The 17,099-nt window shown below is 69.7% G+C and overlaps 1 protein-coding gene across 3 annotated transcripts in view; it reads left to right on the top strand.

Annotated features, from left to right (window-relative positions):
* The first annotated feature begins 2,626 nt into the window (after positions 1 to 2,626).
* GAK (cyclin G associated kinase) overlaps positions 2,627 to 17,099 on the top strand; it is a 30,761-nt gene continuing 16,288 nt past the window's right edge. For 2 of the 3 annotated variants that reach the window (XM_036017836.1, XM_036017828.1), the window contains exons 1-11: positions 2,627 to 2,896; positions 7,436 to 7,497; positions 8,086 to 8,145; positions 8,895 to 9,009; positions 10,350 to 10,492; positions 11,917 to 12,042; positions 12,872 to 12,961; positions 13,738 to 13,873; positions 14,111 to 14,223; positions 15,402 to 15,474; positions 16,435 to 16,558. In XM_036017836.1, coding sequence (XP_035873729.1) covers positions 2,752 to 2,896; positions 7,436 to 7,497; positions 8,086 to 8,145; positions 8,895 to 9,009; positions 10,350 to 10,492; positions 11,917 to 12,042; positions 12,872 to 12,961; positions 13,738 to 13,873; positions 14,111 to 14,223; positions 15,402 to 15,474; positions 16,435 to 16,558 — 1,187 coding nt within the window. In that variant the 5' untranslated portion in view covers positions 2,627 to 2,751. The remainder of the gene's footprint in view (positions 2,897 to 7,435; positions 7,498 to 8,085; positions 8,146 to 8,894; positions 9,010 to 10,349; positions 10,493 to 11,916; positions 12,043 to 12,871; positions 12,962 to 13,737; positions 13,874 to 14,110; positions 14,224 to 15,401; positions 15,475 to 16,434; positions 16,559 to 17,099) is intronic. The other variant, XM_028503862.2, reaches the window with a different exon arrangement.

Raw genomic sequence — 17,099 nt, 5'->3', positions numbered from 1 at the left:
GGGGTGGGCTCTGCGTGGCAGTGCCACGGGCTCTGACGCGTGCAGGACCTGCCATGGAGTCCCACGGGAACTGTGCAGCCCTAAAAAACCCTCCCCCTCCCCCCAGACCCCTTGCCACACCACCAACGCCCTCACGGCCCGGTTTTGCCTTTCCCCTTTTCCGTCTTTTTGTGGCGTCAGAGCTCTCTTCTCTCATCGCTGAGTGATGTTCCGCTTTAAAGAGGTGCCACCGTTGACCCACTCGCCTACAGAGGGGCCTCTTCAACAACATGATTCAAAGTCCTTAGTTTTTACGAAGTCTAGTTTATTTTTTACAAACTGTGGTTTGGTGTCACATCAAAAAAGACCTCAGATTCTGTTTTACAACTTTCATGCCGTTAGGGGCCACGGCTCAGATTTACGATGTACTTCGAGGTGATTTCGCACACCTGATGAAGAAAGGCACGGATTCTTTTCTGACGTGGATATCCCGTTCTCCCAGCATCATCTGTCGGAAGTGCTATTCTTTCTCCTGGTACCTTCATCCCTCGTCAGAAACAGACTGACCACGTGCGCACTTGCGGGCCAACTTCTGACTCTCTGTTCCGTCCCTCTGGTCTCCCCGTCTACCCTCCCCACCAACACCACACCGGTCTGACCGCTGCAGCTTCCTGAGTCTTGGAGTTGGGTCATGCAAGTCACACCCTTTTGCCCTCATTCGAGCTGCTCCACAGGGACAGGCTTGAGGACGGAGGCCACACATTCAGCTTTAGGCACGTACATGCCAGGTGGGCCATTTAAGAACAAACGTGTGAAATTCAGGAGAGAGGTGCAGTGTGCAGATTCGGGGTTGACTTAAGGCTACGTTACTATAGCACCTACGGGCAGGGGCAGTATCTGAAAGTGCTCGCAAATATTTACGAACTAAAAAGTAGCCACACTATTTAGAAATCTCTACCTGGTCCTAGGTCACGCGAGGATAAATCCCTGGCCTCCAAGTTCAAGGGAGCCCTTCACCTCTACGGTGCTTTCCGGTTGAGTTATTCATAAGGTTTCCCACGATACTGTTTCTGATCTTCTCCACACTGCTTAACTAGGCTCTCTCGCCTCCTGCTCACTCTCCTGGATGTTTCCTTTTTCTTCCAGTGGAACACTTTCATTCCAGTGAATAAACAAAGTAACTCTTGGCCACAGCACGCCCTCCTCCCCTCCTTTCATAACAAAGTGTCTTTTCCCCTGTCCAAGGTGAAACGCCCGCCCCTCTGCTCTGATGCCGTTCCCTCCCCTCGCACTCCCTCATTCCTGGCTCTCCCTGCACTTCTCGACACCCACCTCCCCACTGCCCCGAAACTGTTCTTTGCTACATCACCAGCAACCTCGTCGCTGTGCTGCTCAATCCATCCTACGCCTTTTCACCCTTTTCCTACTTGACTACTCGGCAGCATTGGATGCCCCCTTTTCTTGCCTTGGACACACCCTTCCTTCGGCTCCCTGGCACAAGCTGCCGCTGGTCCCTGCCCTGGAGCTCTAGCCCCTCTAAAAGGCTGTCCTCGGCTTTGAGAGTCAACTGCCATCTGCACGCCGAGGACACACTCCCACGGCCGTCTGCACTCTTCCCTGGGCCCCCAACCCCTGTATCCCATTTACCAGACAAATGCACTGGCTCCAAAAGCACGTGACTTGTGTGCAAGTCTAGCTGTACCCCTTGTTGACCTTGGCCAAGTAATGACGTTGTTGCTCATCCATGCAAAAGGAAGAATTAACAGACTGTCCTCTCCAAGACACTCTGGATCGCTGAAACGCACCAGCGCACAGAGGAGGGTGAGCGAGCGGTCAGGCGCTGGACGACCTAGGCTGCAGTTACTGTTGTGCAAAGATGGTCACAAAGTAGCCTGCCTGGGGAGCGGTTTTAACAGCTTCGCGTTCTGGAAGGACTAAGATGCCCATGGGGCTTCCGGGTCCGCCCTTCAGCTCGGGACCGACATTCCCCCGAAGGGGGTGCTGCCTCCCTTAGGTGCCCCCGGGGGCATAAGGAGCCAAGCGGGTCGGACGAATGAGTCTGCCCTGAGCCGGCGGCTCCAGGCGACCGGTGACACGCGGGGTTCTGGGCCTGATTTTTCTACAGAAGCTGAGTTTTCAGACTGAAGTTTTTCCGTCTTTAGCAACAGACGGTTCTTTAAGAAAAGGAAAACCCACTCGCGTGGCGCCCCCACCAAACCCACAAGCCAGGGCCACGCGCGGCGCTACCAGGCTCACTAGACACCGCAGAGGCTTTCTTCAGTCGCTCCGGGCGGGCACAGCCGAGCCCCCGCAGGGTGTCACCCCGCCCACAGCTCCCGCCCGCGCCCGCAGGGGCCACCGCCCGCCACTCGCCGCGCCCCCGGGCCGGCTCCGCCCGGGCCGCGGCGCCGCACTGGCCGCCGGGGGAGCCGGAGGAGCTGGGCCGGCAGGCGGACTACCTGGGTGGGAGCTGGCGCGGCCACCGTTTCGCGCGTCGGTGCCCCAGGGAGCCGGGAGCCGGGAGCCGGCGGCCGGGAGCTCGGGCCCGGAAGGTCTCCGCCGAACCGCCGGCGCCGCGCACGCGCGACCGCGGCCAGCGCTCTGCGCACGCGCAGCCGCCGGCGGGGCGGAAGCGGAGCGCCGGCGTTTCCTCCGGGCCTGCGTCACGGCGTCGGGGCGGAAGCTGGTGCGGCTCGGGGCCGGCGGTTGCTGAGCGGACCCCGACGCCCGGGACCCGCGCCCCCGGGGCGCTCGCCGCGGGCCGCCGCCGCCATGTCGCTGCTGCAGTCGGCGCTCGACTTCCTGGCGGGCCCGGGCTCCCTGGGCGGCGCGGCCGGCCGCGACCACACCGACTTCGTGGGGCAGACGGTGGAGCTGGGCGACCTGCGGCTGCGGGTGCGGCGGGTCCTGGCCGAGGGTGAGGCGCGGGCCGGGCGCCGAGGGTCGGCGCGGGCGGGCGGGCGGCGGGGCCGGGCCGGGCCGGGCAGTCGCGGCCGCGGGCGCGGGGAGGCCGGGCCGGGCTCGGGCACTTCCTGGTGGGGCGTGGGGGCCGGCCGGGGTGGCTGACGTGCGGGGCCGCAGGGGCGCGCGGGCGGGCGGGAGGGAGCTCGGTCGGGCCCAGGGGCCTCCGAGGAGGCGGAACTCCGCAGGGGAGCCCCGCGGCCCGGTGGGTGTTCGGACCTGGCCCTCGCCGTCCCGTGTGGGGCTGCGGCGGGGCGCGGACGGCACTGGCCTCGTGGACGGGGCGCCGAGCGTGGGGGGTCGGGCACCTTGTCGAGAGCAGTTCCAGCCTGGGTCACCCGGGATGGGCGGACCGGCTGGCGCCGGCTCCCTCCTCTGACCCGGCCTGACGGGTCAGCCCTGGTGGGCACCGTCCCTGCGGGCTGGACCTGGCTTCCGGGCTGTCCTGTCCCTGCCGCACACGGAAGTGGCCACCACGCTGGTGCAGGGCCCTTGTCGGCCCTGGGTTCGCCTGGCACCGTGTTCCCATGCCCACGGGGCAGGTCAGACCTTGCCAGTCCTCACGCTCGCGGGCAGAGCACCACTGGCTCCGGGACTGGCACTGAGACAGCTGTCGCCTTTGTTCCCGGCGCTGGTTCGAGGAGCGATCGCCCAGTGGTTAGGACCAAACCTGCCTACGGCAGTTTCAGGGCAGCAGGCCTGGCCTGGCACCCTGGCCACCCCTGCTGCCAGCGTGGGGCGGGAAGCCAGCTGTCTGCTGGCCTGGCCTGTCTGCTGTCCTCGTTCCTCGAGGCCCCAGGGGGGTGACCTGGCCGCAGCAGCGACCCTGTGTCGTGCTCAGGAGCAAGCAGACTTGGGTGTGACGTGTCAGGAAAACCACAGGCTCTTCTCTATTCCGACGGGGCTGGGGGTCCGTGCTCCATGCCGACAGCCTGGACCTCGGTGGTCTGTCACGTCTGTCTGAGTAGTGGGGGTTCCCCAGGCCACTGGGCTTATTCTGCAAATGCCAGGCCACCATCTGGGCTCTCAGAAACTCAGGGTGGACGGTAGGAGGCTTCTGCCTTCACATAAGACACCCACGCAGAGCGGGGGCACCCTCAGGTGGGGCAGACTGAGCCTGACATCCATCCACCTGAGACAGGAGTGTGGCCACGACCACAGCACTTTCGCGCTCTGGCCACTGGGCAGGCGCAGCCCCCGGAGCCTCACGAGGACTGCGATGCGGATGGGGCTGAGTTCTGGCTTCGTCAAGGCTGCCAGCCCCTGGGGGCCGGACTCGGGGCTGGGAGCCCACGAGGGGCCACCTCGCCCAGGCTCCTCGGCGTCTGGCAGAGTGTGCTGCTCTGTAACGGCAGGCCACCGGCCCAGCGTGTGTCCCGGTGGCAGTGCGCCTGCCCCTGGGGCAGCTCATGGTGGGAGTTGCCCGGCCGGCAGGGAGCTGAGCACAGGCTGCCGCTCCGTTTTGCTCAGCACCTCGCTTGACCTTGGGTAGTGACCAGCACCTGCCACCCTGCAGCTTCTCTCTGTGGGCACATGGGTGCCTGGAGTGGGGCACCGTGGCATGGAGGTCGCTGTGGCGGGAGGTCGCTGTGGGGGTTGCTGTGGCAGTTGCTCTCTGCCCTCCCTTGGGCTTGGCTGCTCCCGTCCGTGGACGCCCACCGTTTGCATGGGCACGTGTCCCTGTCAGGCAGGTAGTGACCACGTGTACCTGGAACGTGAGTTACGGGACGTGAGTCCTGCTCAGTGGAAGTGTCTGTTTCCTAGAGACAGTGCTGGAGGGTCCCCCACATTCAGGTCCCCGAGTGCTCGTGTGCTGCTGACCCTCACACCCCCAGCGTGGGACCCCCGTGCCTTCTGTGTCTGCCACCCACGAGGAGGCCCCGCCAGACCCCGTCTGCCCGCCCCCCCTCCTTTGACGGGTGAAGAGTGGTGTGTGCTCGTGGACGGGCGGCTTCCAGCGCTTGCCCTGCCGTGCGTGCCTCCTGGAGCTCCGCACGCCCAGCCTGAGCGCACCTTCCTGCCTGAAGCGGCGGAAGTTGAGGGACCGACGCAGAGGAAGAGGCGCAGAGTGCAGGTTCCCTGCCGGCCGCATGCACCCGGAACCGGCTCTCCTGCCCCAGGCAGCCCCCCGCCCCGCCCCCCGTGGCACCCCAGCAGTCCTCTGCGGCACTGGGGTGCTGAAGGTCACGTCCTTTGTTGCTGCCCTTTGGCCGTCCACTAGGCTGCGGGGGACATGGGGGCCTTCCCACAGGGCTGCCACTGTCAGGAGCGAAGCTGCGAGGAGCACTCTTCCGGCCGTGCTGTGGGGCCGCCCCCAGGAGGAGGCGCTGCTGGCACTGGTCACCCCACGGGGAGCAGCCAGGCCCTTCCGCTGCGCCCGCCCACACCCTGTCCCACCGCAGGAGTTCCCGCCCCCGCTTCCTCTCCCCACGCGCGCCGCCAGCGGTCCGTCCTGTGGGTGGATGTGTGGCGGTGTCCACCTGTGGTTGGATCTGCGCTTCCTGGATGAGGCCACGGGGAGGGGCGTGGCCTGCCTGCCAGCCGGGCGCGGGTTCTGGTGCGCGAAACGTCCGTCCGACCCGTCCCTCCCCTTCTCGCCGACGGGAACGGTGGGTCTCTCCTTACTGGACGTGGGTCCCCTTTCACATCACACACACGAGTGCAAGGCGGGGGGGCGGGGCGAGGGTGCGGCCGGGCAGCCGCCGGGGCCCGAGCTGTCCCTGGTCCCAAGGACACGAGCTCAGCGGCGTCTGGGCAGTCCTCGGCCGACCTGTCGCGCCCCGAGGGCCCTCGGGCAGGAGTGTCGCTGGTTTTATCGGCACTGTTGCTTGTGAGGCAGGGGTGGGTCTGTGTGCAGCTGCAGGAAACGACTCTGAGGTCCCGGGACCCGTCTCCCCCGTCGCGGCATCTTGAAAACTGGAGCGAGCGTCTCACCCGGGGTCCTGAGGCTGACACAGGCGTGACACAGAGCGTCCTGGGCTCCCAGGGGCCCCATGTGCGTCCTCTGCTGGCGGCTCCGAGCCGCCGGCCTGCCTCTGTGGCCCTGGCTCTGTCCCCCGAGGGGCGCCCTGTGGGTGGGCCGGCACCCGTGGGTGTAGGGCTGGCGGCCTCCTCTCCCGCGGAGCCGCACGGCCAAGACGTGCCTCGGTCGGCTTCTGGTGCCGGCCCGGCCCGGGCTGCTGGTGTTGGTCCCATGGCCACGCCGTGCCGTCAGAAGCGCCCTGCGGGTGTGCTCTGTGGGGGGGGGGGGGGGGGGCTCGCACGCACGTCAGGGAGCGGTTTGGGCCTGCAGTGGTTGTGTCACCGTTTCCTCGGAAACGGCCCGGGAGGTTTTGTGCCGGCCTGTCTGCTTCCTCTCTCAGGTTGGTGAGGTGATCTGTTTCCCCTTCACGGATCTTCCTTTATTCCCATCCGCCTGTTTTCCATGTGGATTTGTGAGTTTCAACTCCTTAGCCGCTGAAACCAACCCCCACGCTTCACGTGTGCATATAACCCCCCTTCCCCCCCCCCGGGGGGCACTCCTGCCCAGCCCCCTGGCCCTGCACTCTGTGCGTCTGCCCCCGCCCCCCAGGCGCCCCCCACAGGCGGCCCGCGGCTCTGCTCCGGCCCCCGCCTCCCAGCGTCTGTCCCCCCTCTCTTCTCCTGGGGTCCTCGGTTCGGAGCTGCCGCGCTGCTGCCTGTCAGCGGTCGGTCCCCCCGGCTTCCGCTGAGGCGCCCCCCGTCTGGGGCAGGTGGCTCACCCAGTCGCCTCTCTGGACACGCGGTGGTTCCTGTGCGGGCGAGCACAGCGAAGCGTGTGAGCGCGGGTGTGCGCGTCCCCCTGCAGAGGCGCACACGCCCAGCAGCGCGGCGACGGGCCGTGGAGCCGGCGTGCGAGTTGGTTCTCCAGAAACCGCTGGGCCGTCCTCCACGGCGGGCACAGCACCTCCCGGCGCCCCGCGCTCGCCGCGGTCAGCTCTCGGACACGCAGGCGGCCTGACCGGATGTCCGGCAGCACCGCAGTTGGCCCCTGTGTCCCCTCCCGGGCAGTGGCGGTGAGCCTGTGTCTGCTGAGGCGTCTCTTCTCGTGACTTCCCGGCCAGAAGCCCTTCGTCGGCACGGCAACGGGCAGAGTGCAGGCAGGGCCTCGTCCCCCCGCGCCCCGGCAGCGCGCGACCTTTGCCTGGACGGGCCCGCCTCCCGCTCCTTCCGTGTGTGGGCTGCGCTCCGGCCCGGTGTGCGACGGCTCTCCGCCTCGCCAGTCCGCTCGAGTCCGTCTGCGTTGGGAGACCTGCCTCTGGCCGGGTTGACTTGCCTCGTTTTCCCTCGTTGATCTCCGTTCCCGTGTTCACTCCTTCCTGCCTCTGGAGCGGGATAATTAAAAGAAAGCAGCATCGCGTGACTTTTTGCAGAAAGCAGGGCTGTCCCCAAGCCCAGTCTGTGTTTCCCGTCGTGGAGGACCCTGGTGGTCGGCCGGGCTCCGCACTGAACCGCTGTCTGTTTTCCTGGCTTCCAGGCGGGTTTGCGTTTGTGTACGAGGCTCAGGATCTGGGAAGTGGCAGAGAGTATGCACTGAAGGTAAGGGGGGGGGGCCGCGCTCCGTGTGTGTCTGGGCGCCCCGGGGAGGTGGCCGCGTGGCGACGGGCGGGCTGCGTCCCTGGGGCCGGCGTCCGTCCTGTGTCCTCTGGTGGGGAGGAGCCGACGGCACCCCTGGACTCGGCCGCGGCGTCCGGCCGTGGGGCCTGGGGGCCAGCGCGGCCTCCAGTGCCGGGAGTGCCCAGCGAGGCCGCCCAGCAGGAGCGCCACGGCCGCTGTGTGACCTGTGCGAGCCCGGCGTCCTGGGCCGGGTCGTGTGGGACCGCGGGCGGGCCGGCCGCTGGGTTCTGTCGGGAGAGGCGGGGCTGGGCCCTGCCTGCCCCCGGGCCAGGGCTAGGACCCTCGCCTCTGCCCGCGTCTCCTTTCCTCCCACCGTCTTGGTTTACCCACTGCGTGGGTGAGCGGGCTCCCGGGCGCAGTCCTTCTCGTGCGCCTGGGGACGGGCGAGACGGGCGAAGGGCCGTCCTCGGGGTCTGGGCCCCTGGGAGCTCCCACGCAGGCCGGGGGCCCCGGACACTTGCACGGCTCTGCGGGCGCTGACCTCGTGTGCACCCACACCCCTCCCCACAGCGACTGCTGTCCAGCGAGGAAGACCGGAGCAGGGCCATCATCCAGGAGGTGTGCTTCATGGTATCCTTTTCCCACCGTGCGCTGCGCTCTCTGGGCACGTGGGGACTGGCCTTGCTCCTGCACGCACCTGCGGGCTGTTTCGGGGGGGGGGGTGTCTTTGTTCTCTCCCCCGGGGCAGCGGGGAGCGGTGCCAGGGCCTGGGGTGCAGCTGTGGTCCCGCCCGGGAAGCCCCCCAGCCTGGGGCCGGCAGCACCAGCGGTGCACGGCGGGCCTTCCTTGCGTGCTCCCCTGCAGCTGGAGCGGCCCCTGAGGTGGGGTCTGGCCTTTTGCTGCCAGCACCTGCTCTTTTCCCTCTTGAAGCTCTGTCCACAGTGGGCCCGAGCCCCGAGGGTGCCTGCCCCCTGAGGTCTGGGTGGACACCTTCACTGCCTGCAGGCCGGCACCCGCACCCACTGCTGCTCTTCTGCCCGGCCTGGGGTCGGGCATGTCGGCCCCGGTGGCAGTGGCACCGGTGGCGGCCCCACCCAGGCTGCGCTCCGCGTCCCCACAGCCCCGCCCCTCTGCCCGCCTGTGTTTCTGCTCAGATGCACGGGGCCCAAGTCCTCCCGTCCCCTGCTGTGTCTTCAGTGCCCAGGGGGCGCGGGTGCAGGGCGGGGCCAGACCAGTGCGCGGCGGGGCGCGTGGCAGATAGCGCACTCGCTGGCCGGCACACGAGCAGGGGCCCTGGTCCCGCGTGCCCGCTCTGCCCTCCTGGTGCCTGGGTGCGAGCATGCAGACCTCCTCACTTTCCTTTAACGAGACGCCTGCAGAAAAAGCTCTCCGGCCACCCCAACATCGTCCAGTTCTGCTCCGCGGCATCCATAGGGAAGGAGGAGTCAGACACGGGGCAGGCCGAGTTCCTGCTGCTCACGGAGCTCTGCAGAGGTAACGTCCCCCCTGCAGCGGGTGGGGCGGGGTGCACGGCCGGCCTCGTCCGTGTGGGGCCGTGTTCTGGGGGGACGGCGCTTCGGTCACGGGGTCGGAGGGGCCACATGAGTGACAGCGGAGGGCCAGGAAAGGCCCGGTCTGCATCTGCCCTGTCCTGTGGAGGCAGCAGTGGGGCGCACGCCTGCCCCGCCGGAGCCAGGGCTCAGCGGGTAGTGAGCGCAGGGCGTGCAGAAGAAAGGCGTGAGTGTGTGCTCCCAGGGAGTGCCGCTCCTTGGGGGTGGGATGGTGCGCGCTGGGGGGGTGGGGGCACCGAGGCAGATTCTCCGTGGGGGGGACAAGACCCGGTCCCCCGCCCCTGGAGAGGGGCTGTCCCGGAGGAGGGGTTGGGGCGGTGGGGAGCCATGTGGGTGTCTGCCCGCCTCCCCCCCGCCCCCCCGAGCTCTCTCAGGGTTGCCGGGGAGGTGCCGGTGCCGGCTCAGGTCTGCACGTGGCCGCAGTTACCCCGTGTCCCTGTGACTGCGGATTTCAGTCACGAGGGTCCCTGGACAGTGTGGTGCAGGTGTGTGCCAAAGCCGGCTTTCGGGTCTGTGCCTGGCATCTCCTGCCTCCCACAGGCTCCCCGAGCTCCCCGGGCCTCGAGTGCAAAGACCAGACCCTCCCAGTCACTTCGCCCCTGGATCACAACCTTGTCTCCCACACGAATGTCGGTGCAGGGAGCTGCCGTGGGTGCCGCACGGGACCTGGGGTCCCCGTGGCTGGGTTAGCGGGGGCCTGCCGGCCTTGGGGCGGCCCGCTCTGCGTCCCCTGGTGGCTGGGGCGGCCGTGCCTGCTGCCCACCCCCAGCCCACGCGCCCCCGAGTCCTCAGCCGTGAGTGTTGGGCCGTCTCGTGTGTGTCCTCCTCAGCGTGTGGCAGGTTCCCACTGATGCTGCGGAAGCCCATGGGCTCCCCGGCAGCCGAGTGACCCACCTCACGAGGGAGGGGGTGGGTGGTGCCGGTGGGGCCACAGCCTTGCCCTCAAGGGGCAGAGGGGCTGCTCAGACCTTGTCCGGGAGCTGCATGCAAGGCCCGGGCAGAATGCCTGGGGCGCCTGCTGGGTGGGCGTGGGGGCCGGTTCTGTGGAGGGAGAGCCGCGGGGTGGTCCTGGGTACCTGCCCGTAGGCTCTGCCCCCCGCCCTCCGAGGGGGCCCTCGGCTCCTGCCTGCCTGCAGAGCGGTTTCTGAAAGACCCCTCTTCGCAGTGACCAGCGGAGGGCAGTGGGCACCGGCCCTGCGGGGTCCCCTGCCCTGGGAGCGGCCAGCGTGGGGGCCCGAGGTGGTGAGAGCCCGTCCTTTGCAGGGCAGCTGGTGGAGTTCCTGAAGAAGAGCGAGAGCCGAGGGCCGCTGTCCTGCGACGCCGTGCTGAAGATCTTCTACCAGACCTGCCGCGCCGTGCAGCACATGCACCGGCAGAAGCCGCCCATCATCCACAGGGACCTCAAGGTGCCCGCCCGCCCGCCCCGCCCCGCCCGCCAGTCAGCACGCCGCGGCTCCCGCCAGCCAGGCTCCACCGGGAAGTCGGGGGCACCCGTGCGGGAGCCTCTTGGCGGCGTGTGGGTCTTCCAGAAGCTTCTCCCCTGGAGCAGTGAGAGAGCCCTCCCTGCCCGTCCTCTGACATGTGGATGCCGTGGGCGCCTCGCACCCGGGGCCCTGCCCCTGGGCCTGGGGCTTCCTCCAGGGTCCCCGAGTGCCCCTCACCTGGGCGCCCCCGCCTGTCCCCACAGCCCTGGGGCGCAGCTCCTGTCCCCCTGCCGGGTGGGCGCACCCTCCACGGGGCCCAGTGCTGCCTGCACCGCGGCTGCTCCCACACCTACCCCTCCCGTGAGCTTGCTCCCCTGCCCTGCCTGCCACACGGGCCCCGGGCCGCACCCTCTGCGTTGGCTCTCGCTCTGAGCTGTGGTTTCAGGGCGCGTCGGCGCGTGGCCTGTGGTCAGCAGATCGAGTGCCCTGGGCTCCCTGCTGCCCGGGCCACTGGGGCCGGCGCCCTCTGCACTCGGGGTGGCCACACCCCTCCCTGGGGGCGGCTGCCTGCGTCCCTGTGTGGGCCCTCCCGCCAGCGTCACTCGGGGTCCCCGGGCTGCCCTCTGCGCCCCTGCCGGCAGCAGGCTGTGTGGTTTCAGTGGTGTTTTCCTTCTGTGAGTCGAAGTGGCCGTTTTCACGAGTATTGGCGCTCGGACCTCCCCGTTGGGGAGGCACCCGTGACAGTGCCGCCTGCGCTTCTGCCGAGGTGCCGCTTCCGTGTCCTCCCAGAAGCCTCGGGGGGCGGGGGGCGCCCACTCGCAGCGGTCCCTCACAGCGGTCAGCACACTGTGTGCGGGCGGGTGCTGGCCGCCTGTCCCATGTGCTCCTGCCCCGAGCGTGTTGTCCACGGGGCTCGTGCTGCTCGCCTGGCACCCGGGTCCCTGCCCGGTGCCCCTCGCCCGCCAGGGCCACAGGCAGGCTCGCGTCCGCCTGGGGGCCGGGCGGCTCCTCGTGGCCCCGGGTCTGCGGGCACCGCCGTCCTTGGCCGCGGGCCTCGCGTGGCTGGGGCCGGTTTGTGCCTTCGCTGTTGGGGGCGCGGGTCCTGTTGGTGCTGCACTTGGGACGTTCGTCCCGGCAGCCGCCTCCCGGCGTGTGCGGCGCTTCTCCACGGCACCTGGCCGCTGCGTCCCCTGCCGGCTCCGGGGGCCGCCGCCGCCATGCGCCCCCGCTGTCCTCTGCCCGCGTCTCTGATTTGCGGCTGGTTGTGACTGGGTTTTGCTGAACGGCCCCCTCTGAAGGGGCACATGTGGGTTTTGATCGGAGAGAAGTTAAGCGCTGCACTTCCCCTCGGGGCGGCTGGCTGGCTGCCCCCACGTTCCCAAGGACCGTCTTCTGGAACTTTCCAGGTGGAAAACTTGCTGCTGAGCAACCAGGGCACCATCAAGCTGTGTGACTTCGGCAGCGCCACAACTGTGTCCCATGTCCCCGACTACAGCTGGAGCGCCCAGCGGCGGGCGCTGGTGGAGGAGGAGGTGAGGCACAGGGGCGGCCTGAGTGTGGCCCCCCACCCCGGTGGTGTGGGAGGGGCGCTGCGCCGGGCTGAGGGTCAGAGCCGTGTGCCGGCTGCATGATGCGCCGGCTGGCATGGCAGGTCGCACCCAGGACCCTGTGCAGGGGCCCCTCTGCCTCGCCCCCCACCGGTGCTCTGGGCCAGCCTGCCTGAGTGCAGCGTGGGGTGAGGGGCAGGCGGTCCTGGGAAGCACCTGCTCAAGGCCCCAGGTGTTGCCTGTCCACTTGCCTGGCCTGCCCCACCGCCCCCTGAAGGGCATCTTCCTGTGGAGTCGCCCCATGCGTGTCTGCCAAGTCTCGACGCCGTGCCCAGGGACGACGCATCCCTGGCCCCGGGCTGGAGTGCGTGTTTGCCACATGGGGGCGTGCTGCCCCTCCCTTGGCTGCACTCCAGCCCCAGGGCGCCGGGGCCCAGGTTTTTCACGGGAAAACCCGACTCGGCTGTGAGCTCGGCTTAGCCCGCTCCCGTTACGGGGGTCCTCGGGCCACAGGAGCTCATGCGGAGGCCGCCCTGAGAACAGCCCCCCCTTCCCCGCAGGCAGGGGGCCCACCTCACAGAGCCGACTATGGGCTGCTCTGGGGGGGCCGCCTGTCAGCTAGGCCGTCTGTCTCCCCCACACACACACACGGCTGACCTCCCGCGGTGTGTGCTGCGGCGAGGCCCCCTGGGCAGGCTCTGAGGCCGCTCCGGAGACAGGCGGCCGTGGGGGCGGCGAGAGCCCTGGGGCGAGCCGGGCTGCCTGCAGGAGAGCCGTCCCCGAGGCCTCCCCGTGACAGGCGTGCCCCCCTCAGGTCACGAGGAACACGACACCCATGTACCGGACGCCGGAGATCGTGGACTTGTACTCGAACTTCCCGATCGGCGAGAAGCAGGACATCTGGGTGAGGCCCCGGGCCGGGGCTGCGGGCGGCTCCAGGGGCCACGTTCCCTCCCCCCGCCCCCTCCCGCTCCGTTCTCTCCTGTTCTCTCCCGATCGCGGGGCTGGCCCAGCAGCAGTGGGTGGGGTGGAGCCCCGCAGGCCCAGCCCGTCAGGCCTGCGCCCGTGCTGGCGTGCTGTGGGCGGGCGGTGCAGGGCCTGGCACGGGCAGGGCAGCCGGGGCGAGGGGTCCCGGCCATCCCAGCCGGAGGGTGCACACACACAGGTGTGCACACGTAGCTGAAAGTGTGAGCGTGGGCGTGCACACTGGAGGCCCCGGTGTCCGCGTGCTGAGAGTCCTCTGCCGGATGAGACGTGGGTGTGAGCCCGTGCCCAGGGTCTCCGCCGTGTCCCCCAGGGGCGCCGTGGGGACAGCGGGGAGCGGCTGGTGCTCAGCTCGGCCACTTCTGAGAAGCCCTGGCTGACCCCAGCCGGCCCTGCCTCGGGGCGCATCCCCCTGGGGGGCTTGGTGGGCCGGCACCTTCCTCTGAAGCCCGTGACCCTGCTGCCCAGCCGACACGCCCCAGGGTTCAGATGTAGGGACTGGGACCGGGAAGGAGGAGATTGGGGTGTGGCCGCCCCCCGCCCCTCCCCCACCGTTCCCTGTCCCCGTGAGCACGGCACCGGCTGGCTGTGCAGGGAGCACTCTGCTCCCGGGGGCGAGTCACGCCAGCCTGAGCCTGGGCTGTGTCCTCCAGGCCCCGCGTGCCCCGCCCCTCACCTCCGCCCCCCACCCCCCAGGCCCTGGGCTGCATCCTGTACCTGCTGTGCTTCGGGCAGCACCCTTTCGAGGACGGGTCCAGGCTGCGCATCCTGAACGGGAAGTACTCCATCCCCGCGGACGACACCCAGTACCTCGTGTTCCACGGCCTCATCCGTGAGTCCCGGGTGCGGGGGGGGGGGGGGGGGTGGCCGCGGGGCGAGGGCAGCCTCCCGGGTGTGGGCCCGTGAGCCACAGCGCTCCAGGTGGTGGGCGGTTCACTCCGTCTGCGTGTTGCTCCTCCCAGCGTCACCTCGCTCGCTGGCTGTGCAAGTCAGGACCCTCCCCGGAGAGAGGGCCCTTGGGGCAGGGCTGTGGGGCGCTGGGCCCCTGAGCGCATGCTGCCCCCTGCAGGCGCCACGCTGAAGGTCAACCCGGAGGAGCGGCTGTCCATCACAGAGCTGGTGAACCAGCTGCAGGAGATCGCGGCTGCCAGGGACGTGAACCCCAAGTCACCCGTCACTGAGGTACGTGCGGCCTCCGGGTGCTCCTCGGACAGGCAGGGGCCACCTGACAGGAGGGCGGCAGCACTGCCAGGAGACCCTCTCGGGCCGGGGTCTGGGGGCAGGAGGTGCAAGGAGAGCCCCGGTGTGTCTGGCAGCAGCCGGGGAGGGCGTGGGGCGGTCAGCAAGGCGCGGTGGCACAGGGAGACGTCTGCTCTGGGCTGCCCCTCGCGTGCGTGCCGCCAGGAGGGCCCCGAGGGGCGTCGGTGACACCGACACACAGGCTGTAGGGCGGAGGGTGCCCGAGCACCCTGCCCTCTCAGCACTTTGGGCGCTGCCAGGGCCGCGGTGCAGACGCCTGGCCCCCTCCGCAGGGCTCTTCGGCCCCGGACAGTGAGGCAGGTGTCCCCACGAGGGGCGGACGGGTGACCCGGGGCACACCTGGAGCCCAGGATGGAGCCGAGGGGAGAGCAGGGCTGTGCTGTTACAGCGGCGGCAAGAACCCCGCCTGCTGCGTGTCGGTGACAACCCGGCCCCGGGACACGAGGTGGCACTGCCCCGCGCAGGCAGCTGGGGGCGTCCTGTTGGCCGGTGTCACAGAGGACGTGTGAGGGGGGCCCCGGTCGATGGGACAGTCACACGCCGCCCACGTGACAGAATGGGCCTCCAAACCTTGGCCAACGGCCGGGTCCCAGAGGGACGAAGCTCCCCGTCGCCTTGCTTCCTGAGCCCAGCGCAGTGACACTTCCGCTCGGGGACAAGAACGTCCTCAGAAGCCCCACCAGCCCCTGAAGCTCGTCTCTGACTCACCTGCAGGGAGAGCCAGGGCGGGCCCCGCAGCCGCTGGAGACCGAGCGGGGCTGCGGCTGGGCCTCCGCGCACCCGTCCGGAGTTGCTGGCGTCAGTGCTCCGGCCTCCACTGGCCTCGGCCTCCGCTAGGGAAGACGGGCCTCTCACCGCACAGCCCCCGCCCCCGAGGACGGTGGGGCCTGGCACGCCGCAGAAGGGTGTGCGGGGGAGTGGGGGGCCAGGGGGTGCCGGCGCGCGTCACCCGAGTGACTGCGGTGCGAGGGCTCGACGCCAAGTCCGGTGGAGACGGGAGCCGCGGCCTGTGCCCTCACCTCCCCGGGGGGAGGGCAGGGCGGCCCCTGTGTGGACTCCGACCTCTCGAACCCTCCAGACCTGCTTCTGAACCCTCACAGCTCCTGGAGCAGAATGGGGGCTACGGACACGCCGCCCCACCCGGGGGCCCCGCCAGCAGCAGCCACGGCGGAGGTGAGTTCCCCTGCCTGCACCCACCCTCCGCCCTGGGCCACTGTGCTGCTGCAGCTGCTGCGGGCTGCCCCGGTCCTGCCCCCGGCACGTGGCCTGGCAGCAGGAGCGGCTGCTCACCTGGGTCCCCGGGACCACCCTCCGGGCTGTGGCGGGCTCGAGCTCCCAGAACTCAGTGCCGTGTGTAGGGCGGGACGAGGGACAGGCGTGAGGGCACGCCGTCAGGACCACGCAGGGGGTCCCGTCTCCGCACTCGGGGGCCCGGCAGGTGTGGCCGCTGTGGCCCAGACTCAGGGGAGACCCCGGGGCCGAGGGCTGCAGCTGGTGCGAGAAGGGGTGCGTGGGAAGGGGTGGCCCCGGCAGGGGTGAGGTCTGCTGCTGCAGAGAGGGGCTCAGCGGGTCTCCCTGTGACTCGGTCACCTTCAGTGAGTGAGTGACTCGCACCGTCCAGGGTGTCGGTGGGTCTGGGCACTCCGTGCATCCCTTGAGGGGTCCTCCACCAGGAGCTCAGCTGTCCTGGGGCACCCCTGAGGACGGACAGAAACTCACCTGCTCTCCAGCCATAGGGCCCTCGGTGCCCGGCCGAGGGTGCTGGCACAACCCCGCTCCTGCCCCCTCCGTGTCCACCTGCGCCCTCACCGCGGGGACGGAGGCGCCGCCTCCATGGGGCACCCGGTCTGCGTCTGGGCAGCGGCAGGCCCCAGGTGTCCGGGTGCTGGAGCGGCAGCGGCTGGACATCCCAGAGGCGGGCACAGAGGGCCACGGGCCCCCTCGGCTCCCGCTGACTGGCCCGTTCGGCGCGGCCCCGCGAGAGCGGCTGGCGTGTGCTCTCTGTGCCCGCACGTGGGGGGCAGACGGTCAGCGCGGACAGGAAGTGCGGCTCGCCGCGGGGCCCGGGGTTCCGCAGGCTCCCGTCTCCGGGACCCGGCCCGGCCGCCGCCTGAGGCTCGTCCCTGCGTGCAGGCCTGGTGGTCGCCGAGTACGAGCAGCCCTACGGCGGGCTCCTGGACCTGCTGCGCGGGGGCACCGGGCGCCTGCTCACCAACATCAAGGACACCTCCTCCAAGGTCATCCAGTCCGTCGCCAAGTGAGTCGAGGGTGCGGGGGCTCGGGGTCTGCGCGACGGCGCGCGGTCGCTCCGCCCGGGGAGGTGTTCCACCCTGCGGGCGCTGCTGCCCCAGACCGGGCGGGACCTGCACTCGCGGCCGCCGGTGAGGCCTGCGGGCCCCGGGGTGGGCTCTGCCCATCGGGGCGGGCCCCCGCCCCACCTGGAGGGACAGGGCGGAGAGCGGAGGGGGAGCGTTGGCGGCGCTGTGCCGGGCACGCGGGGGTGGTGTCGCCGCACCCTGGCCTCGGCGTGCCGCCTGTCTGCCACGACGCGGTCACGCGTGCGCCGCTCCCTCCTGGGGGTCCGGAGAGCAGGGGACGTGGAGCCCCGTTTGACGTTGCGTGGGAACTCAGACCCGGACCAGGTGCCTGAGCGTGTGCGTGAGGGCGTCACCTGTGGGGGCCGTGTTCGGGGGGCACCTGTCTGCACAGGCCCCGTGGCCGGGCTGGGTGACCTGCACCGGCTGTGTCCGGCGACAGCTCTGCGACCTGGGCCAGGTCCCCAGCACGGCCGGCGTGAC

Source organism: Phyllostomus discolor, chromosome 1 (assembly GCF_004126475.2).
Source record: "Phyllostomus discolor isolate MPI-MPIP mPhyDis1 chromosome 1, mPhyDis1.pri.v3, whole genome shotgun sequence".
Taxonomy (NCBI): domain Eukaryota; kingdom Metazoa; phylum Chordata; class Mammalia; order Chiroptera; family Phyllostomidae; genus Phyllostomus; species Phyllostomus discolor.
This window is presented reverse-complemented; position numbering and strand designations above follow the sequence as displayed.